This window comes from Lygodium microphyllum, chromosome 7, assembly GCF_053477565.2.
Source record: "Lygodium microphyllum isolate KBCC chromosome 7, Lygodium_microphyllum_v1.1.10, whole genome shotgun sequence".
NCBI lineage: Eukaryota > Viridiplantae > Streptophyta > Polypodiopsida > Schizaeales > Lygodiaceae > Lygodium > Lygodium microphyllum.
In genome coordinates this window covers 152,495,616-152,519,771 of record NC_141141.1, presented here as the reverse complement: position 1 = coordinate 152,519,771, position 24,156 = coordinate 152,495,616, and the positions used below count along the sequence as shown (strand labels likewise).

Sequence of the window (24,156 nt, the reverse complement as noted above, 5' to 3'; positions counted from 1 at the left end):
ATCCTAAGGGAGTACCACCACATGTGCTCACCCACACTATCCCAACAGATCCAAACATGCCCAAAAAACAAAGATCATATTGAATGAATCAGACATATGGGCATCTAGTATGAGAAGAGCTGGACAAGCTTTGCAAGGTAGGGTTTATTTATGAAATAGAGCATACAAACTAGATGCCTCCCATCATGGTAGTACTCAAGAAGACATCAAAATTTAGGTATATATAAACTACCAAAAGGTGAATATTTCCATTGAAAAAGACTACTACATGTTGTCTTACACTTTGAACACACGATTGAATAGGTGAATGTTTCCATTTAAAAAGACTACTATATGTTGTCTTACATTGAACACATGATCAGATATGTGGGAGGCAAGGAGGCTTATAGCTTCCTTGATGGATTCTAAGGATCTAATGAGGTGCAAGCTGACCTTGATGATTGGCATAGAGCCGCCTTCACCATCGAATGGGGGGTGTTTGCATACATTGTCATGCCCTTTGGTTTGGCAAATGCGTTGGTAACCTCCCAATGCATGATGTGTACAATCTTTAGAGATATGCTTTGAAAATATCTTGAAGTGTTTTGACCTCTGCGCCAATTATTCATGGTATGAGCACCTAGAGAAACTTTGAGCTATCTTCCAAGGGTATAGGCAATATCAGCTATCTCTAAATCCATTGAAATTCTAGTTTTGGATCAAGCATGGCATAATTCTAGGGCATGCCATGTCCAAGAATGGGATTGTGGGAGACACATAAAATATTTGAGTTATTATGGAACTAATACCACAAGAAAATAATAAAGAGTTCAATGATTTCTTTGACACTAGTTACTATAGACACTTTGTGCTCAACTACACATCCATCATAAGACCATTGTATAGACGCTTGGTAAATTGGAAGTGGACCGACAAATGCCAACAAGCTTATGAAGCCCTAAAGGAGGCTCTAACGAGTGCACCTATCCTACAAGCCCTTGATTGAAAGCTAACATTCCACATATACATTGATGTGTCCAAAATCACTATTAGAGCCTTGCTTTGCCAGTAAGGAGAACACAACATGGATTTTCTTGTGAGCTTTGTTAGTCAACAGCTCATTGAAATCAAAATGAACTATTGCACTAATGGAATGAGATGGACTTGCCATGGTGTATGTTGTGAAGAAATTCTGCCATTATCTCATTGCCACACCTTTATCTTCTTTCTAGGCCATCAAGCCTTGGTATATTTGGTAAACAAATCATGTGCCGTAGGATGCATTGTAAGATGGCTACTATTGTATGATGACACTACCACATGTTAGAAGGAGTAATGAGTGTAGAAAACAATGGGAATCAACCAAGATTCCTAATTGTTGATTCTATAGCAAGAGACTTAGCTCTTTAAAGTTGATCAACAACTTATTACATCAAGAATGTTGCTAATGAATTGACAAATGGATCGCCTAAACTCTCAATAGATAAAGCTTAACTTGCATGCTTGCTCTTAAAAATAAGGTCTTATTAGTTGATTATAGGATAATTGTATAGGCTAGGGCAAGATGGATTTCTGAGAAGATGTGTAAGCGAAGAGCATGAAATTGATAATGTATTGTAAGCGAAGAAGCACATGTAGGAATTGTTGGAGGATACTTCAATGCCCTAACCATGGTGCACAATATTTTATAGTCCTAATTGTGGTGGTCAATAGTATTCAAGGATGTAGAATGATTTTTATTACACTATGACAAATGCTAGTGCACGAAGGTGCCAATAAAAAATGATGAAATGAAAGTTGTGCCAATTTTTGCACATCAATCCTTTGGAAAATGGGGTATTGACTTCATGAGGCCCATCTTCCTTGTGGCACAATATTTCCAAGCAAAATACATCGTAGTCACTATTGATTATATGATAAAATGGGTTAAAACACATGCCACAAGAAAGAATGATGAGAGAACATCTAAATTCCTTTAGAAATTGGTGATATCAATATTTGGATATCCCATTGAAATTGTGAGTGATTGGGAAACATATTTTCTAAATGAGGTAGTAGAGCATCTGCTCTCTATATTCCTAATCATTCACTAAAAGTTAGCACTCTACTATCCATAAGCAAATGGCCAAGTTGAATAAACAAACAAAACCTTAATCAACATATTGACCAAAACTATGTCAGGATCATAGTCAGATTGGGATAACAAATTAATAGCAACACTATGGGCTTACCACACTACTTATAAAACAGCCACAAAGCAAACTTCTTCTAGATTAATCTATGGCAGAGATGCACTCATGCATGTGGAGTTCTTAATCTCTACTCTGTGTATTGCAATATAAGAATGACGGGAGGGAAAGAAGGCCCTGGAGTGAGCACCTCTTTGAGGTAGAAGGACTGATAGAAACTTGGCTCTTAGACACTCATGCACTTATTATGGAAAAAACCCATAGGAAATCTTGGTTTAATGAACATAGACAACAAAGATCATTTGAGCAGGGCGACTAAATACTCCTTTAGATGATATAAACAAAAGTTAAAATTCAGAGCATTAGGGCCCTACCGTATTTGCACCATTAGTCGAATTAGAAAGATAGTGCTTGAAATTTTAATAGGGAGGGAATCAACCATTGGAAGCTCATTCAGAAACACTACCCCCTAGAGATCCTCAACACAAGAAACCTATGATATCTCCCAACGGTCCAAAGACTAGAAGCAAAACAATGGAACCCTTGCCACAAAAGCACAACATCACCCTACAACAAAACCTTCAAGTCCAAGCAATTGTAGTTACTAAATTTGATGAAGAGGAAGAGATGGCTATACCACCAACCTATCTATGCCTCAAGCTCATCGCCTCTAGAGAAATTCTAGTTGATGTTCTTATCAACAAAAGCTCATACTTCAACATCTTGCCATACGAGTTTTGGCATCAAATAAGACAGCCCTTGTTGATACCATTTGATGCAAAGTTATGCACTCAATATTTAGCAAGTGTAAGTTGATGGCATCCATAGAGATAGAAAGTTTGCCAATTTTTTTCTATGTTCTCCCAAATCGAGAGGATGTGGAATGAGAAATCTTGATGGGATGCTCATCCAAGTACAAAACATAATGTCTTGATGAAAGTGTGAATCTAAGCATGCATTCCTCAAGGTTTGGTACAATCACCACCTCGATATTACATCTCACCTCAATATTACATGTAATGGTAGTCAAATAATGACCAATACAAAGCGACACATTGTAAAAATATTGGGACATGGCCCAATGTATTATAGTGTGATTTTTGTTCATGCAATTCTTATTGCTTGTAATTTACAATACTTGTTTGAACTAGAGCAATACTCCTTATTAGATAAAATTCTCTTAGAAAAGGACTTTCATGTGGCAAGCTGACTCAAAGGCCTAGACTTATTAATGGACATAATTAGCTATCTTTGCAAATTTCCATGCTAACTCTTTGATCTAGAGTGCTCATCATTGAGCTTCAATTTGACCCAAAAATTTTCAACTAGTGGCTTTCTTAAAGCATCATGTCTAAAACTACTTAGAAAACAACTTTTTTGTACAAACCATTAGTTTACAAATTTTTTAATTATTAAAAAAATAAAAAATAATAACAAAAAACCAAAAACAACAAAATCTTATACTACATACACATAAAACCGAACCATTATTAGAGCTAGAAAGCTATCTCCCTTCACTAAAGGGGGAGAAAACCAAATGACATTGCTTGAACCATATTGAATTACGAAAAATTGTGCTATAATGACAAATGATTGTTTTTAATAAATTCTCTTTTGTTCTTATAATTCGCAAAACTTGATACTATCCAATGTGTAGATGATACCTCTCATAAGAATGATTGATCATGAATTCCCCACAGTAATCAATGGCCTTAAGTTTAAATAAACATTTTTCCTTAGTGTAGATCAATGTGACAAGTACAACTTACAACCCACCATATGGGACCTTAAATTCTGGCTCAATGAAGACTTTAAGGAGCTAGTTAATCACAATGACACGGCTAGGAAACTTGTAGAATATCGTGGCCTACAAACTTATAGTATAGTGCATAGTGAACTAGCTTACTGAATCACATGCTTGAGTTTCATTAGTAATTACGACCCTAACTCTAAAACAAGCATGTTAGCCTATTAGGCAAGGGGCAAACAAGTAATTGCTAAAGTGATGCTATCTCTAAAACAAGTTTATTGGCAAGGGGTAAACAAGTAATCGATAAAGTGATGCTTACACTAGAACTTGTAGATCTCGCCTTAGGAATACAAAATAACCAAGGATAATAAAAAGGATACATGAGATTTTCCAATGTTCTACAAAGATGTGCAATTTATGGCATTGTAGAAAAAGAATTGTGTATAACAGTTCAAGTTTTTGACCACATGTTCACTAATAATAAACCTTATTATTCCAAAATGAGGATTCCCAAACACCTTAGGGAAGATAGACTCATTGAATAACTCGTGGCTAGAGAACTAAATGACATTTGGATAGGAGTTCATGAAACTATCATGAAGGTGCAAAAAGCACTAGTCCAAACTCTTGATGCAAGTTTCTCCAAGTCTAAAGGGATTGTCATAGGCTTCCTAAGCATACTCACACTAGACTAATCAATGTGGGATTAGGACTCTTTCCTGATGTACTGCCTACCCTAGGAATTGTCACACTTCTAGGATGAACTACCGTTATACGACAATAGTTGCAAACAAATAGGAGAATCTAACAAACATAAGAGAGAAAGCGAAATAGAGCAAAAGGAAAAACTTGAAAGAAAACAAAGAGAGCAAGAAATAAAAAGTCAAACTTCTAGCTAAGAACAAAGTAACCAACAAGGGAAAAAGAGGACCGGAGAGGAGAGCAAGGAGAGTTCATCTACCTTGAACTTTAATTATGAAGACACCCTTAAGGAGAGAAGTTTTGCAAAGAAAAGGAGTAAGAGGGAAACAAAAATAATAGATATTAAGATAAACAAATACACAAAATATTCAAATGACTATTTCATAGTATTTACTAAGCAAAGATGAAAAATCAACCACACACTTATTCAACAGATTCAAGCGATTATGGTAGAGAAAGGGGAAGGCAGCTCGAACAAGGGAAAATAAAAGACCATTGAGAGTTTACAAAGACTTAATTCTACCTCAGTAGGGTTAGTATATTAGATATCAGGCTTGTAGAACAAAATCATAAGTATGGAGAAGATCAAAACCATTGAAGAAGCCACACCCACTTTGCAAGGTGGTGATAGGTAGCCCTAAGTAGAGTCCACCTCAAGCTCACACGAGTGTGGCATGATTCTAGGTTGTAGTAGGGAACCTAGATTCAAAAGAGCTGCTATGTGAGGAACTTAGAAGGGATAAAATGGAAGCGCTTCAAGGCAAACATGAGGCCTAACAATGCTTTCTAAGAAAAGAAAAATTTGAAAGGCTTTACCCCTAAGAACAATGCAAAAATCAATCAATGTAGGTAAAAATATTACCAAGAAATGAAAGAAACAACATGATGAGAGTGCCCTTTGAAAAGCTTGTCAGCTTTCAAGAAGGCGTAAGTCAAGGTGAGCATTAATTCCAGCTAGGCCAAATCTAGAAACTTCAACCAAAATTGTAGTATATTGTCCTAGAAATTGATGATATTGCAAGGCTAGCATTCTACTATGTTGAAAGTTATGAAAGAGTAGATGAACTTTATTTCCCCTAACCCAAGCCGTGCATACATCACGAGTATGATCCGCAACACCATGGCCAATAAAACTTCCCAAAGATCCCCAATGACAATGCCACATAGTGAGGAAATTCATATTTGTTTCAAATGTGAGATCTTTGACTCTCATTCAATAAGTTTCTCAACCACTTTACTAACTGCTATGATCTTGTCTTTGTTACCACATGTAATTACCTTCATCTCATGGTCAAGTCATTGGAACAAGCCCCGCATGGTGGAAAGCCATTTCTTTTTTTGTAACCACCCGTTCTACGCAAAATTCTCCATCAAGCTATGAGAAGTAGTAAAGACTATATGCTTAGCAAGTGATGTCTTAGATGTACCTTGCTACCACTTAGGAGAATAGGCTTATATTTGTATTTACAAAAAAAGAAGAAAAAAAGAAAAATCTAATTAGACAGATGCATAACGTGAATACTATGACTAGGGATACTCTAGTTAGGTGTTTTTGGTGATCTCAATTGGCCGGCTCCACTTCTAAACCTTAGCCCTTTTTTCCCGCAACACAATCTTGAGGCATGTCAAGCATGGGGTTCCTTGAGCAACAACTTGTTACCCTCAAATTTCAGTGGAGAATAAGGCCATTCACTAATTGGGTTCCTAAGTATAGGATAATGCTCCAAGCCATTCTCTTTTTGTAACCACCCGTTCTACGCAAAATTCTCCATCAAGCTATGAGAAGTAGTAAAGGACTATATTCTTAGCAAGTGATGTCTTAGATGTACCTTGCTACCACTTAGGAGAATAGGCTTATATTTGTATTTACAAAAAAAGAAGAAAAAAAAAAATCTAATTAGACAGATGCATAACATGAATACTACGACTAGGGACACTCTAGTTAGGTGTTTTTGGTGACCTCAATTGGCCGGCTCCACTTCTAAACCTTAGCCCTTTTTTCCCGCAACACAATCTTGAGGCATGTCAAGCATAGGGTGCCTTGAGCAACAACTTGTTACCCTCAAATTTCAGTGCAGAATAAGGCCATTCACTAATTGGGTTCCTAAGTATAGGATAATGCTCCAAGCCTACTTGGAGCTCAATCCATCTTTGAGTCACACATGCACGAGTAGTAGTACTACACAGTGGGGCAGACACACACCTCCAAGAAGAGCACATTATTTGAAATTTGTTGAAGATCAATGTGGCTAATAATCGTTTGCAATAACACAACATCCATAAGTCTTCTCCTATATTTTGGAGCACCATTACCAAAGCAATTGACAATTTGAACACCCCTCGATAGTGACCACCAATGCCTCGAAGAACCACCTCACATGATCGTCATCCCTTAGTACAATGCTCTACACCGCTATATGCCATGGGACTAGCACATGTCTATAGCACATGCTTAGAGGGGGGGGGGGGGGGGGGGTAAAGTTAACCCACTGAATAAAGCAAGCATAAGAACAACAAATAATGAGTAGTAAACCATTCTCACTCCAGCTAACCTTGTGGTTCGTGCAAGTGTGGCAACGATGCAAGTGAGATGATGAACAAGTAGGCATATGTTTGGATCATGGAGTGATGCATATCAATGTATTGCGATTACAATGTGGTAAGTGTTGGCAAATATGCTTATTACAATTATTGTGAATTGATCTATTGTTGGATGGGTCAATTAATTGCGTCTTATGCGTGTGAGTAGGCTAGGTGAGAGGTAGGCATGACTTCATGATTCAAAGTATTAAAACAATATGGTTGTCTGTGGCCCTGTTGTTGACATGTGAATGCAATAGGTAACTTTAAGACTAATTGGAAAAGAATAGGAAGCTACACAACAATAAAGGAACCAATAAAAAAATATTATGAGAGAACAATCAAATTACCAAGGGGAAGAATGCAAGGAGACTTTGTCTTTTGGTTACAATCTACCACATGATATCCTTGATGTCATTCCAAGGCAAGTAGCAACAACAAAAAAGCTTGTTAAGAAGGTAGAGCTATTGAAAAAGAAATCAACTAACGAAGTAAGAGTGGCTCCAAGTGATAAAAGATTGATTGACATAGAACTTGAAAGAGAGAGTTGCCCCACAAGAAGATAAACATAAGGTAATGAGAGAGAGTGATATGCCCAAATAACTACTTGACAAGGACAAGTCTCACCATCAAGCCAATAGAAAGAAAGCAACCAAGGAGGTCCTAAAAGAACCCTAGGAAATACAAAGAGACCTTAGAACAACACGATAACATAATTAAAATCCAAAATTATCAAATCGAAAGTCAAAAGAAAATCTTGAAAATCTAGTATGCCCTTAACAAAAAGGCCATAGATTTACTTGCTCCTAGCACAAGATTAAGCAAATACTTCTTTGTTTAATGTAAAATTTCAACCTTAAAGTACTTCAAAGCACCAAGTCAATGGGGATAAGGAGAATCAAGTGGAGGAATAGGGAAAGGAATTTGTTAGCAAGCTTACATCATACCTAGGACAAAGTATGCAATAAAGGAATCTAGAAGAACTGGGAGGCTAAGATTGGCCCCCCTGTTGCTTGGGGAAGCTACTATATGTATATCCTCTATATCACGTGCGTTCAAGGCCTATTTATAAATATCCTTATCTGTGATTTTTTCTTGAATAAAACATAAACCTTTTCTATTGAATCTATAAATAACCCCTTTATATTACACCCTTCTGTATGTAAAAATAAATAAAAATGGTATTTTAAAAATACCTTATTTTGATCCACGTGATGCACACATATATTTGTGAGTAACTTACTCGAGCCATGTTGTTCATTCAACAACAAATGCAATGGAATTTTATGAGGACAACTATTAAGCCTGTGAAAGAGGACATTGAGAGCCTAAGAAAGAAGTTATCCACCATAGAAGGTGCTCTCAACTCCTATTTGATATAGCACTTCCAAGTGTAGAATGTGGCTCTGCCAAAGAAGAATCTTTCCTCACCTACAATGATGATGGCTAAAGCAATTGGGAGATTAGAGAGATGGGATTCATAGTGCTAGGAGATCCATTCTCTTTAAGTAACCATCCACAAACTATTTAAATGGGAGAAAAAGTTACACTCAAAACCTCAATGTCGCAATTGTGCTAGGAGAGTCGTTCTCTTTTAGTGTCCATCCACGAACTTCCCAAATGGGAGAAAAAGTTACAATGGAAACCTTAGAGTAACCTCTTTGCTACCACTATTTGATGATTCTTAGGAGATGAAGTGACATATACCCACCATTGCGTCATCTTTAGAGAAATCATAAGCATACCCTAAGCCACAAAATGGTAAAGAACCCATCCCATCACAAGAACTTTGGCAACTAGAAGTGAAAAAATGCAATATCATGGTTTCTACTCTAAGAATCATAGGGTCATGAAGGGAACAAAGACTAACAAGAAGATATGAAAAAAAGACATTATAACTTAACTATGGAGGCTATGAAATGATTTTGTTAAAATTTGTGGATATTTGGAAAACCATACGAAATTTGCATAGCCTATAGCTTCTAAATTATGTATTAAAAAATATTTTAGGATATGATCTAAACTAGTAAAACTATCATTAGGAAATTGTGTGGCTTATCCAAGACTAAATGAAGGGGAGCAGTTCAACCAACCCATTGAGGAGTCCAAAGCGTGATACCCATCATCACACTCAAATAGACAAGAAAGCTACCCATCATCACACTCAAACAAGTCATTACGATAAGAAATTTTACAACTGGAAACAAATAGACAAGAAAGCTTTTTCCCAATCTTGCAAGGATTGGAGAGTTAAGGCATTTAGGCCCATGGATGCATATGGGGAGGAACTAAATGGTAGTGCACATCCTAGATACCTACAACCATGCATGGTTTGTACTTGGTAGGAGGATCATGATCAAGGAGAGGGTTGATGTGACGTGTTGTCCTTGTGCAAAGCGGCATGATACTTCATATAACTTGTCAGAACAAGGTAGGTACAACTTTCTAAGGATACCAAATTTCAATGCCAAGAACCCAAAGAGTATGTACTATTCCAACCTTCAAACTTGGTATCATCCTTTAGTGCCTTCATCAAGATCTTTGTCAATTACATGAAGCCATCCTTCCTCACCATGTGCAACCCTTTGTAGCTTCTCATCACTCTACTATGCCAAAAGCTTACCTTCTATGAGGAAAGACTTCCACTACTATTCTTTGATGTGCTTGCTAGAATTGCCCACAATCCCATTGCTTCACTTATTCTTTGTGTAGCCTTCTCAACAACAAACTCCGCATATTTCTTGGTGGACATTAATGAGTGTGACTTCCTCATGGATACTATGAAAAAAAATGTAAAATAAAACATGAAAGAAGAGCAACATATGCAACTCAAAGCAAGTGCATGCACCAACATTGCACCTAGGGTCATCTCTCGTCTATAGTGGTGTGAAGATAAGAATGGTAGAAAGGATGGCTCATTAAATCAATACAGCAAAGTTCGACCCTTTAGCAAGATAATTACCTAGTAGTGGGGGCAAAGCCGACACTCTCTATGGGAATATTTATGAAAGGTGTAAAGAGGTGGTGAGACATGGGGGACCTAAGGCAATTTAACTTTTGTTAGGGCTAAGCTAATTAAGGCAAGGTTTGGGCTAAATGAAGTAGAAGTGGAGTGGCTTTAGGAGTGATGTCCAAGATAAAAGAAACTTGGATAACTACAATTCAAATGAACCCAAGAGATCCCCTAAAATGGTGGACAACATTGCATGGTAAAGTTGCAACAACCATTTTGATTCATCTATAGGATAATAGAAATTCATGGCCAACAAAGACCACCAAAAATTAGTAAAAGAATGAGCAACGAAAAATGCTACAACCATGGAAATAGAGGATGAAGAGAGTTTGGAGATCAACGCTATCCTTGAAATCAACATGTTGATGTGGCAAATATTGGCAAGTAAGTTACATGTGAATGATAGAATTAAGAAAAGTAATATTTCATCTATACACTCGGTGCGCAAAGACAAGATAGATCAACAAAGTGTGTGTTTTGGGATTCTTTTGAGACTTGAAGATTTGGGTTGATTTTAGGGGAGTGCTATGTAGGTCAATATGGTACTTGCTTTGTAAGGATAAAGTATGGAATCAAGATCATATAGAGTTGCAAGGTTGCTCACAAAGTTGATATCATCCTTATGAGGATGCTGTAAACATTGTATTATTTTGCCTCTAAATGTATAAGGGGTCTAAATGAATAGGAAAAATGCTCACAGCCAAGGGTTAGCTTAAAGCCATTGAAGGTCTTTTAAAACACATTACCTAAGTAGAGATTAATACAAGTGCGTGGAGTTAAAAAAGGGGGGCCTAACATGTCATGCCTCCCTCTCAAGATGCAAGTGAATGCCGAATAACTAACCAAGCTTATCTTGAAACATGCACATCTTACTACTATGTTATTTTGATTGTAGGTTCAGAAAGCCCCAAATCTCTAAAGGGCTTCCCAAACCTTCCCTTTTCAATTAAAACCCCTTTTCTCTCACATTAAATCACTCCCTCTTTCCTTCCCCTCCCCATTTTAATTACACACCCCCTCTCTCTCTTTCTACAATTTCTAATTTAAATGAAAGCTTTCATAAAAGTCTTCTCCTGTTTCTTAAGTCAAAAGTTTCTCTCTTATCCCCTTTTTTAGTTGGATTAAAAGTTTTTTCCTTTTATTTTTTTCTCCTTTTAATTAAATATTTTAAAAATATTTATAGATATATTTTCTTTTTAATTAAAGACTTACAAGCCATACTTTAAGAGAGGGAGAGAAGAAAAATGAGAGATATAGAGGGAAAAGAGAATTACAGAGAAAGAAAAGATAAAATTTGAGAGAGAGAGAGAGAATGTAAAATTTAAAAGTTTTATTGCTCTTAATTATATTTTTAAAAAGTAAAAATTTTATTTTCCTTTTAATTAAATATTTAAAAAGGCATACAAAGAGAGAGAGAGAGAGAGAGAGAGAGAGAGAGAGAGAGAGAGAGAGGGAAGAATAAAGAGAGCATTATAAAGAGAAAATATCAAATTTGAGAGAAAAAAGAAAAAATATAATTATAGAGAGGAAAGATAAAATTTAAAATAGAATTTAAAAAGAAAGAATATGAACCCAAAGAGAGATTCATATAGGGAGAAAAGATGCAATTTGAGAGAGAGATAGAGAGAGAGAGAGAGAGAAAAAGAGAAGGGAGAGAGAAGGAAAAGAGAGAAGATAGAAGGGGAGAAGAAAATGAGAGAGAGAAAGAGGGGGAGAAAAGAGAATATGAACACAAAAAGAGCATTATAGGGAGAGGAAAGATAAAATTTTAAATAGAAAGAATCACGAGAGAGAATAAGAAAAAAAAGGAAAAAACATAAAGGAGAAATAAGAAAAAGGAGAAGAAAAGGTCCGACATATGAGGGGAATGTAAAACCTCAATGATGGTACCGACATATTGTGCAATACTCTCTCTCAGCTTGACATACATCGATCGGCCAAGCTGTATGGCTCCAGCAATCTGCCTTTTTGTTTAGAACCCAACTTCTTCTTTCACATAAATCCCCATAGGAAATCACAAGTAACCAGGTTACATTTCGCTTATCATCCCTTTTCATCCTAAATTTGCAAGGCCCGCCTTCCTCAGTCACACTTGAGAACGAAGACTGCTCATGATTTGTAGTAAACCCGGCAACCCTTTCATATACTCCTACTCTACTCTCTCCAAAGTCTACACAATAGTCTTCAAGACTGGTGGGATAAAAGACTCATCCAGAATCAGCCAGGATGTGATTGCAGAAAACTGTTGCAGGATTGGGAGAAGGGTGACAAGCGATATCATGCATGGCAAATTCCAGAGCTACGGATTGCTGAGTGTGGCATTGGGGCTGGTGGCTGGTGGATGACAGTAGCGTGGAGGTTAAAAGAGTAAATAAGATTTGGGGAGTGTATGTAACAGAGGCACAACTATCTTAAGCATTGGACGACTTTTGGGGCCTTTGAAGAACAAGACTCATGACAAGTAACAAATGTAGGAGAAGAGGTCGCGTAGATGAAAAGTGCAAGTGAGGAGCACTTGTTCTAGGATGGATATGTGGGAAAAAGATTATGGAAAGAGGTGTTTCTGAGGTTGAAACGTAAAGGAAACGAATGCGAGTACGCACAGAAAAGACACCTTATGAAAAAAAAAAAAAAAAGAGTTTATTATTTGTTTCATTGGTTTCAACTATAAAAAGTACAACCTTGTCCATCACTTTACAAATTGGGCGAGGGAGACTGCACATCCAAAAGTGGGCAAAAAATTCACCTATTTAGCAAGTAAACAACACGTCATACGCTCTTTCATATGTAAAGGATTGCATTGCAGATGCCCAACCTCTTAAGTACTGTGATTGGTTAATATTTACAAAGTGGACATCGACCATTTGGCGTGTAACTAGCTTCACATTGTGCATGTTGGGAGAATTCGATGCATGTGGCAACAAAGAGGGCTTGGCATACATACAATTAGAATGATTGAACTCCAATCGATTTGGGAGGCTAGGATCAAATGAGTCATTGATGGGGGTTAGTCCTCACGACCAAGTAGATGATGTCATCATCTATAGTGAAATGGTTTTGGGGTCATGCTTGTAAGTTGGGAAAAGCAAAAGAAGATGATGTGGCCACAATTCTTAGTTACTACTTGGTCTAGTAGTTCATTTATAGATATTCTACAATGGTATTGAAATTTCACTAATTGAATAGAAATTTATTCGCATATAAATATTACATGCTTCAACATTACAAAAGATAAAAAACTTACTGCCATAAGTTCGATAATGGCTTTGAGTACTCGTGGAAACTACCTATTTAATGTTTTGAAAGTGGATTACACACACACACACACACACACACACACAATGTCTAGGTTGTAATAAGCCTATTGAATGTGCAATTTTGTATCCTAATGGACATTACCTCAAGATTTTGTCTATGGTTGAGGATCCTTGGTAAGGCTTTGTTGAGGAAGGTTAGATTGATCCATGGCAAAGCCAACACGTTTGTGGCATGATAGCATATTGTTAACAATAACCAAGATATTCACATTTCTTTGCCCATCACCTCAAAATTTTGTCTATGGTTAGGCATCCTTGGTAGGGCTTAGTTGAGTAAGGCTAGATTGATCCATGGTAAAGAAGCCAACACGTTTGTCTTGTGATAGCACATTGTTAACGATAACCAAGACATTCACATTTTTTTACAATTGATTGTCTCATCTAATGCTTTCTTGAAGCAAAGTGCTATCACCTACAAAGGGATCCTCTGCCATGATATTAGCATGCTAATTCCTTATCAAGTGAGATTTGAGGAAATCATACATTGGCTGATGAAGCAACATGTTAGAAGACAGTTTTGTAGAATGACAAGCCTAGGGTTCTCTCCGCACAGATCGAATGTTTTATGCATGCGTAGTGAATGCCAAAAGGTTCCCAAGAACAAAAAACTCTACAAAACCTTCATTTAAAAAAAAGAGAATTTACACAATATGAAACAAAAAGATAAATTGGATGCAATCTCTCCCCATGCCTTGTGTGAGTGCTTCACAAGGTATGTATTTATAGACTTATTTATCCTCAAACACAAAAATAGCCCACTTTACAAATTGCATACTTTTTGTTTTTGTGTTTGCTTTTGCCCAAATATAGAGTAAGGTGTTTGAGTGTCCAAAAGTCGGACTGTGCTCAAATATAAATATTAAATAATAAAATATTTAACGAAGCACCTATAAGTCATTGTGTGTTTACGAATGCAATCGCTCGTACCCTCGCCCTCGTGGAAGCAAAACATGTGAACTTCGCGTATTGACTCGTCTCGTAAGCTGTGCTGTGCCATGTTGTGGTCCTATCCATGCGATGTGTCGCGAGTCATTACGCATCAAACTATCTTTGGATACTCTCCACTCCCTCGCCCCTCGAGCCTCGTGTTGTTCTAAGTATGCTAGCGATGAGTGCAACATGCATTTGATTGACGAGAAATCCCTTCAGTCTCGAATCTGCACGGGCATCTCTGTTTCTGTGCGTCCAAGCATTACTAACTAATCTGGCAACTTTCATTTCTAGGAGCAAAAAACGCTGCAGTGACGGTTTTCTTAACGACGTTCCTCATATGGGAGCTCCAAACAATCTTATGCATGCTCCATTCTTCTACACAATCTATCCACCTTTCCTCGGAAAAAAAGGTTGGCGTTTTGGATTTTCCTGTTCTTTTCTTTGGCGGCGACGGTTTTTAGCCCTCGAAGGTTTGAGAATTTGCAAGTTTTTTCTTAGATTTTGTATGTTTTTCCAGTCACATCAGAACTGAAATGGCGCTCCCGAAATTTTCAAGGTTCTTTTAAACAAAATGTAGAAATCTGCTTGACAATAAACCTGGGCCTTAAGCCATGGATTGGTCTTACGGCTGATGATATTCTTTGTATCTGGTAAATATCACCACTAACATGGTTACCTGTCCTCATCCTTGAGGGTGCAACTTCACCTGTATTGGAGGTTTTCTGTAACCGAGTGATCCCCTTTACCTTTGCAAATTTTGGGTTACGCCTCTTATGTAGTATAAATTGCTGCTGTGGACCTTTGATTTCACTAGTCACTAGTTAACTGATGGAGGCAGCCAGCTGGAGACACCAAATCCTCTCATAAATATTGTCTGCACCACAATTAAACAGAACGTGCTTTAATTGAAGCAAGAAGGCTGCATCAGTGACACTAACACATATAACAAATAATAAGATGCTAGAAAGAGCACCTGGGATATTTGAAGTGCTATCATCACCCCTACCCGAGCATCTGCACCCCCCAAGAAATTAATAAGAAAAACGTCCCGGGGATTCTGAAGTGTCCAGTATCAGAGTCAAATGGTAAAACCAGTGTTCACAAACAGCCGAGGCTTAGTGTGAAATGAGTTTGCAAGAATTTCAGAAAAATCTTCAAATTTTAAAGCAGGTTCACAACCGTGAACTTTACAAAATTCTTTACTTATAAAAGAGGCAAACACATGTACTTTGGTTTTAAATTATCCCTCTAAAGTTTTTGAGGCAAATGCTTCTGTATCTGCCACAAAAAAGTTTCCCGTGAACACTAGCTAAAACCTTATTAAAAACAAAACTAACCGGACTCTTCTAAATTAGTTTCTGTCTGGGCCTCTTACCATTTTTGATTTATTGAGCTTGAAATGGGGACTTATAGAGATATAATTGGTAAGAACTAGTCACCGTGGATAAAGAGTAGTTATTCCACCTCCATCATGGCATCCAGCTCAAGAGATATTGAGCATGCAAAGATACATGAAGACCATTGCAAACCGAGTATCGTCATTATGAATTTACAACAGGCTATCTCATTGCTTGATGGAACTCACCCAGTTGTGCTTATTTTAGTCAAACATAAATGTAAAAAGCGGTCCCAGATGGTCTAAATGGTTTTATTTGATATTCTTATTTGTATATTTATGGAACTTTCTTTGTAAAATAAGTGCACAGCAGCATGTGTTGGGGCATTGCCCTTTTATTTCCAAGAAGGGCTCTTAGCAGTACTTTAATTCCAAAAGCAAGGATTCTCAGAAGATCTTTCTTTAAAAACATAAGAGAAAGTTTGGGCAAAAAAAGGAACCTAAACCGAACTAAATCAGCTCTTAACAAGTCTAAAAGTGGGCAAGTAAACTAGAGGTGATTTTAACTTGTCACTGTGCCATTGTAATAGCATATGCTCTAATAGGCAATGCTAATATAGGTATAGGTGGAATATCCTTTTTCCTTTCAAAATAAATGGCCTGTGGTAAAAATGATTGCTATGGGGTTCCTATTCATCTTACCTCATCATTTGGTTGGCTAGTCCAAAGTTAAGCTTTTGCTTGTATACTTACAGATAGTAATTGATTCTTAATATATTTCAAACTTCATATCTTTTGATTTAATCACCCAGCATAACCTGTGGTCTTTGCCTTTAAGGTTGCAACAGATCAATCCCTTATTGGAACTTTGATATCACATACTCATCACTCTTGTTCTTTGAAGTGGGGTTTTCGATACAACACTAGTAGTAAGCACATCGAGGACTCGAACTCAGAGTAAGTACATCAGGACTTGAGGGATCACATAGGTATATGATGAAGTGCATCAGGATTCAAAGGACCAAGTTGAATAAGGCGTCATACCGTGTTGCAAACAACCAATCATTTGTCTTGTACAGTACCTTTCTGGTTCTACATGCCTGACGATGTCTTCGACATAATTGTTGAAAAGCGGCGACCTACACATCCACAAGGCTATGAGAAACAAGTTGTCATTCTTTTAATCCAATAATATTTACAATAAGCACAACTCTCCACACACACCAATGCAACAATATTAGTACATGAAAATTAAGGCCTGGAAAAATTTGCGAAAACGTTAAAGAAGGAACAGGCTGAGCTGTGAGGAGATTTACAGAACTTTACACTGGCAAATGTACTTATCACTACCAAGTCTACAAGATCGAATCACAACCAACCCACTCAGACCCCTACAATTCGCTCACATAACAATCTGCTGGTACAGCTTCAAGGACTTTCTGGTAGGAGAAAGAGTTGAATCGGGTATTTTCCTTTGGGGACGCTGGTTGTTTTTTTTGAAGAGGGGCCTCTCTTTCTTTTGTGGATGAGTTCTAAGAGGCTGTGGTGGATGAGGCCTGTTCTTTTGAAAGAAAACAAAGTAGCAAGGCTGAATGGATCAACAATGGGATCCACTTTAACGGATCAACAATGGGATCCACTTTAGTAAGGCACCGATTTGTTCATTATGTGGGCTACTGAGCTCCCAGATTACTCAGAGTTGACAAGTCTAATCTAGTCATTATCGTATGCAATTTCGGGTCACCAGTTATGTCATAATCAGAGTGGTAAAGTTTTGGGTGCATTAAGGGCACATGTTTTGGTTGAGGACACCAATAAATCTGAGAATGCACACCAACCCTCAAACCACTACCCCCTAGGATGCTTCTCAATGTCCTTGAAGCTACATCTGGTGAACAAAGCCAAGTGTGCGTTAGAGCCTTTTGCCTACATTCCAGTCTGTTGCCCACTTAGCCTATTTTATCGCCAGTGCAGTGGCACAGCCAAATCCACTATCTAGCATCCTGCCAATGTTCTGGTTTTACAAAAAGGTCCAGCCCACAGAAACAAGGAAAATGTGTTCTGCTGCAAAAATTCCTGGAATGTAAATTGATGCTTCTGAATCAGCACATCAAGCTCGTCTTAATATACTGAACTATACGTTGATAATTATGACATCTACACTAGGGAGGCCTAAGCAGAACATTACCAATCTATAGAATTTTACCTGAGCAAAGCCCCAACAAATGCCAGCTCATCAAATAGTACATATGCATCAAAGATCTGGTGACTCTAGGAAGGACTTTCGACATGGAGAGTGCACAATGTACTTTTTGCCTTCCCTAACTACCACCATGTGGTCATGAGCTAGTGCTGCAAAACCCCTTAAAGAATAAGTCAGCACAAGAAGATTACTAATGTCCACCAGCATTTGAGTGGGAAAGAGGCACCAACAAAGAGCAGGTCATACAAATATACATTGTATGTACACAATATCTTTCTGAGGAGGTCGAAAAAAAGACATGCATGACTAAGAGTTGACATGGATGAGCTTGCAGACAAACATGAATTGGCAGAAGTGAAGGAGGAAATTGATGTCTTCCTGTTGAAATAAATGACAGGCCTGAGGAATGGTTGAAGACAGTGAAGATGGCAGGATTGCCTCATGCTCTCTAACACAGTTACTTGCTTTTGGCAATAAGCTTGTGATCACATCAACTTCAAAAACTTCATCCTATAGCACTACACCCAACGATGGAAGTTCTGTTGGATAAGTACACTTTATAACCCTGTAGTGTACCACCCCCACAGATGGAAGTCATTTTAGATAAGCACCTTAGCACATCAACAACCTTAACTCTGTTAAGCATAGACATAATCTAGGAATATGTGCAATGTTATGGACAGAACCCATAGGAGATCTTTCTTACAAATCCTCCTTCAAAATGTCCCTTTCAATACTTCCATGGATTTGTCCTCTTCCATCGAGTCTTCCAAATGCTCTTCATCGTATAACATGTCAATTGGATCTGTCTCCATGTTTTCCCATCAGGTTTATTATGAAATTGACTCTTCGTTGTTACAATATGTTTACAAGTGCACGCTGTTGACACCCTGTCATCCATGCCTTCCCTGCCAACTAAAACCCCTCACTACTGAGTTCCCCATCACCAATCTTATCTTCCCAGCCAAGCTGCTCCTGTCCCTTACCGATTTCTTGACTAATCAGCATATTTAAGTTCTAAGGTCCTCCAACAAGTTCCTCTATTGGACATCGGCCAATCTACACGAATTCAGCATGAGACAGCAACATAAACTACCTTGAGGTCTTAAGAGCAATAAAATGACAAATTTGTTTATGTGGAGATACCTGCAAATTAAAGGACAAATATATTGGGTTTGACTCATGCCTACGCTCATAGAGGAGCGCCCATGATTTGTAGTAGGCCACTGGGGCACTTTTTACTCTCCTTATGAGAGGTTTTTTCCCCCAGTTACATTACTTTCTATTTTGCATGTTTATGTTACACAATTCGGTCACTTTTTGTACTTTTTTAAAAAGCCAAGTCACTAGATCACGGAATGTAAGAAGCGCATTGCCAAGTAGGAGTCAAGGATATTTGTTTCTGATGCATTTTCTACTACTACAAAGTCCACGTCTTTTACACTTCCAGTTATGATTCTTCTTGGGCTAATAGAGCATTCAGCTCTGCTGAGGATGCTAGCACTTGGTTCTTTGACAATGGTGCTTCTAACGACATTACATCCTATAGGGATTTGTTTTCCTCTATTATTGCAGCTCCTGTTGGCAAATCTTTGCAATGTGTGCCAACAATTAACAAGGCAAAACCTGATGTGCACCATGCACAGCGTGCTACAAGTAGACAAATGAGAGTGTATACATGATACATGATACATCATACAAAAAAGCAAACTGTAGGGTGGATGAATAGAGCCTCTTCATTCTTTTGTGTGTGTGTGTGAGAGAGAGAGAGAGAGAGAGAGAGAGAGAGAGAGAGGCTTGGAATTACGTATTCATCTTGGAAGTTGGGAGAGAGAGTGTGAGAAAAACTTGAAATTATGATAATAAATGTAAGGCTTGGAAGTTGGAAGATATTGTATGGTTCAATCTTCATGGGCAAAAAGTAGCCTGTTTTTTGATACCAAATTGTTATGAATACGTATCGTACAGTATGGTACAAACCGTATTTAATGAATTAGTCCGTATATAGTACAAATGCAACTATGCTATGTTCTAGGATCATTGCATACATTTTCTTCATAGGAAGATGTCATGAAGCCAAAGAACAGCATATAACAACGTCTAAGAAGCTCACCTCAAAGTCTGGAGAGAGATTGTACATACCCTTAAGCAAATGTTCTCACTTGCGCTATTGGATCTCACATCCTTAAATGGTGTCAAACTTAGATCCTCACAACTGAACCTTCATACTAGCCATTTTGGACCCCTATTTCGAAAATGCCGTTTTAGGAGCATTTCTAGGACTCTGAAACACATTTTTGGAACAACCCTTTTTTTCTTTTTTCCAGGGAGATTTGATTGTGTGTGTTTTAGGATTGTTTAGACTGACATAAAACATGTCTTAGTTCGCAAATTTCAATTCTAGCCTTCAAATTACATTTTTATTGCATGTGTTTGCATGCATATTTCTCTTCAGTAAAGGCTTTTATCGTGAGAGAATGGAAGCTGTCACACACAAGATTTGCATAACTCAACTCAACTCTTGCCAACAACCTGTAGCTATTAAATAGTGACATGAAGGCTTAAAATACTCAACTTGTCACAATTTGTTTGATATAAGAGATATAAAAGAGATGGAGTGAAGATGAAGACAAGTTCATGACATAAGGGCCTTGAGTTTTGCATAAAATTTAAGTGGTCATATGTGAATTGATATATTAAAGTACTTTTGTATGGATTTAATGCTAAAATCTCAAAACTTTGAAACTTCGGTTTTTGCCATTTCCAAAACTCCCTCGTACTATGATTCTAGTAAGGTCTCTTGTTATATGACGCTTTGCATTGAGGAGCTTCATGTTGATGCACACAAAGAATATAAAAAAGAAAAAATAGATGTATGAATTTTGGTACTAATTTGATGTCTGTCTAGATGCATTGCTGTTTAAAGTTCAAATTTGTATGAAGATCAACCAAGCCATGCAAAACTGTAAACAACAGAGTACTCTTAGGGTTTCGTGGAATCCACCAAAAAAGGAGAATACCGATGCTACTGTTACTCACTTTTTCTATGCGGATCACATTGGCATTTATACTACGAGGTAAAATTTGTAAAATTATAAATATTTGTTGTTTATTTATTAAATTTTGATGGCATAAATTTTAATTTCTAATGATAAATCTTGATTTAGATATTTGAAGTTTGTATCCAATACTATCCATGCGAAATCTAAAATCATGATGTATATTGTATTTAATAATCAATTAGGTTAGAGTTCTTCAAGGAAATGCTAAAAAAGGCTGCCAAATATGGCCTTACTTACATGCCCCCGTTATTAAAGCAATTGCATATTACTCTCTTGGAGAGAGAGAGATGCCAGGTTAAGTAGGCTACAAAGGACATGAAGATGCTTTGAGATCCATTCATCGGCTAGTTGTATGTTCTTGTGGTGAGATGTACGTTTTTTCATCTCATGATGCTTCAAGCAGAAGTCAAAGTGCTAATGTGCTTGCCCATGAGTGGTTAGACAATATTGAGGTGGTTGGGCCACAGAATGTTGTGCCATTCATGGCAAATGGTGAGCCAACAAATAGAGCAGCTGGTGCCATAGTTGAGAGCTACTATCCCTACATTACAATTTTCTTTTGCATAACTTATTGTTTAAACAATCTTCTGAAGGATATTCCAAAGCTTTCATGGGTTGAGCCGACTAGTATTAAAGCTATTAAGATGATGACCTTTGTGCTCAACCATCAATATCTTCGCCATGAATTTAAAAAAAAATCTAAAACGATTCTTCTCAAATACTGTGACACTCGCTTTGCTTACAACTTCTTGATGCTGGGTTATTGAAGGGAGTACGACAATGCATTGAGAGAGGTATTCATTAGTGATGAGTTTAGGAGCTACCCTTTAGTTTCTACTCCTACCGGGATATCATGTATAGATACAACTAAGGAGATGGGATTTTGGGATCAGGTGAAGACGATTGATACCATGGTTCAGCACGTTATCCACTTATTGCACCTCGTAGACGCGATGCAACCATGTATTCGCAAGGTCTACAGGCTATGAATAGGATGATTGAGCGACTAGAGAAGTTGGTGCAAGATTAGGATTAGTATGATGAGATCTACACCTTATGTGTGACATGTTGGAATGCCTATGCATCTCCTTTGCATTCAACAGTACACATGTTAGACCCAGAGTTTCAAGGTCATGGGCATACGAGTAACAAGGAGGTTGCTGATGGCTGAAGATGCATCTTGGAGTGTATGGTTCCTGAGATTGAGACAAGACGCTTAGTGAAGGATCAGCTTGCACTCTCGAGAAACTTCCATGGTTTGTATGGTTGCAGTGATGCAAAGGTGGCTAAGTTCACTCGAGGCGGTCCTCTGTGGTGGGAGAATTATGGATATAATGACCGTAAGCCTCAACTCCTAGCATTTTGCATTTTGAGCCAGGCTATTTGCTCTTCTTGTTTGAAGCAATTCTAGAGCTCTTACAACCACATTGCATCTAAGAAAAAGAGCAACCTTGGTGTACAAAAGGCTAATAATCTTGTCTTTGTCAATGCAAACTTACGTATGCTTTGCAACAGTCTAACTGTAAAGGCCGATCCCTTTATTGCATGAGAGAGAAAGCAAGAGGAGGAGCATAAAGGAAGGCAGGTCCCAAACCCAAGAGAGATTGGGGAGGTAGCAAAGGAGAGCAATGGTGACATGGCCAATGAGACTTAAGGTCCTAGGACATGTATGATGTATGATCATTGATGATAGATGTATCTTTTGATGTACTAAAGACTAGTTGACACTAGTCTTTCATCTCGAATAGGGTGGTAAATAAGCTAATAAAGCACTTAATTACAACAATTAACGACTTCACAAAAATTGAAATGTTAACTTTACGATACAATCTTGGACAATAGACAACCTGTTGGCCCAAAAATTAGCACCCCTTGTGATATTTCTTTAACTTTTATTGTAAATGAATGGAATACAATAGAGATTCTCTGACCTCCTCCGCTAGTCCAAGTGTCTCTTGCTGTCAAAACTAATGAGCAAGCCTTCAAACTAATTTTCCCCTTGGTTTGCTTGGAGATTGATCTTTACCCTGCTCCTTGAAAGACAAATTTCAAGCCAAATTTGATATTGGCTGGCTAACCTCTTGAACCTCCCTATAATTCTTCAAATTTAATTGCTAAAATTCAAGTCCTAGACCCTCAATTCTGAGCACATTCTTAAGGATTAGGATTAACGACAAAGATTGATAGAAATCTCTTCCTCTGATGGCTCAAACTGCGAGAAAATGCTAAGATACCTTGAGAGATGACCAAGGGATGAGAGAGAATGATCTAGAGAGAGAAAATTCAAAGTTTCATCGCAATAAACACTGAAAAGCTATTGTTGCCCTGCTCAAACAACCATTGAAGTTGTCACCTGTAGTTTAGGACCACCAAAAAGACTGTTGTCCCTCCTATATGCTATTATTTGTACCAGAAGGAACTTGGGCTATTGTCTCTTGCTTCTAAAGGGCTCCAATCTACTATCACATGTTGTAGGACTCATCCATAATGGTTGTAAATCACATTAGGAGTCTCTCCTTACTCTCCTCTCCTTACTTTTTAACAACCTCCTTTCTCACCATGGCCGGAATAGACTTTCACCACTCCCTAAAAACGTTTTTTCTACTTGCATGGGCAAGTTTTGCCAAGTAGCAACCTTCTAATCTCATTTTCCAACATTATCTAATTTATTAAATGATTTTTTAAATTTTATAAATTAATTTACTAATTATTCTAATATTCACAAAATTAATTTTGCTAGCTTGTGATTAAATTGGCTAGGCCAATTTGTCTTCCAAGTATGCCTAAGCACTTATTGACCCTTAGAATGACATTAATTAAATAATTAATGCCCAGTCTCTAATATCTCCATTGACATTAGTGGCCAATAAATTGATCTAGGCCTAAATCAAATACCATATACCACCTACTATGTGTCCACCATAACTCATTACAACTTTTGGCTTTGCCATCAGCTAATATCTCGAGATCAAGGGTTACATTAGCACATTTGATCAACTTTTAACTCAAATGCCAAGCAAAGCAATAAAATTTCACATCCTCGTGATAGACCACCGCCTTGAAATCTTTGCAATCATCCTCGATTGCACTGC

At 37.6% G+C, this 24,156-nt stretch overlaps 2 protein-coding genes across 2 annotated transcripts in view; one reads left to right on the top strand and one right to left on the bottom strand.

Moving 5' to 3' along the window:
* Positions 1-14,530: 14,530 nt before the first annotated feature.
* LOC148034092 (uncharacterized) lies at positions 14,531-15,117 on the top strand. Its single transcript, XM_087682083.1, has 3 exons — positions 14,531-14,627; positions 14,755-14,873; positions 14,981-15,117. The coding sequence occupies exons 1-3, from the start codon at positions 14,548-14,550 to the stop codon at positions 15,115-15,117; spliced, it is 336 nt and encodes a 111-aa protein (XP_087538209.1). The 5' UTR covers positions 14,531-14,547.
* An 84-nt stretch (positions 15,118-15,201) lies between these two features.
* Positions 15,202-24,156, bottom strand: part of LOC148034090 (fanconi anemia group F protein (FANCF)) — an 82,840-nt gene continuing 73,885 nt past the window's right edge. The window contains exons 7-9 of the mRNA XM_087682082.1: positions 16,882-16,938; positions 15,437-15,477; positions 15,202-15,337 (exon numbers count right to left, since the gene is read on the bottom strand). Of these exons, the coding sequence (XP_087538208.1) occupies positions 15,285-15,337; positions 15,437-15,477; positions 16,882-16,938 (151 nt within the window). The 3' untranslated portion in view covers positions 15,202-15,284. The remainder of the gene's footprint in view (positions 15,338-15,436; positions 15,478-16,881; positions 16,939-24,156) is intronic.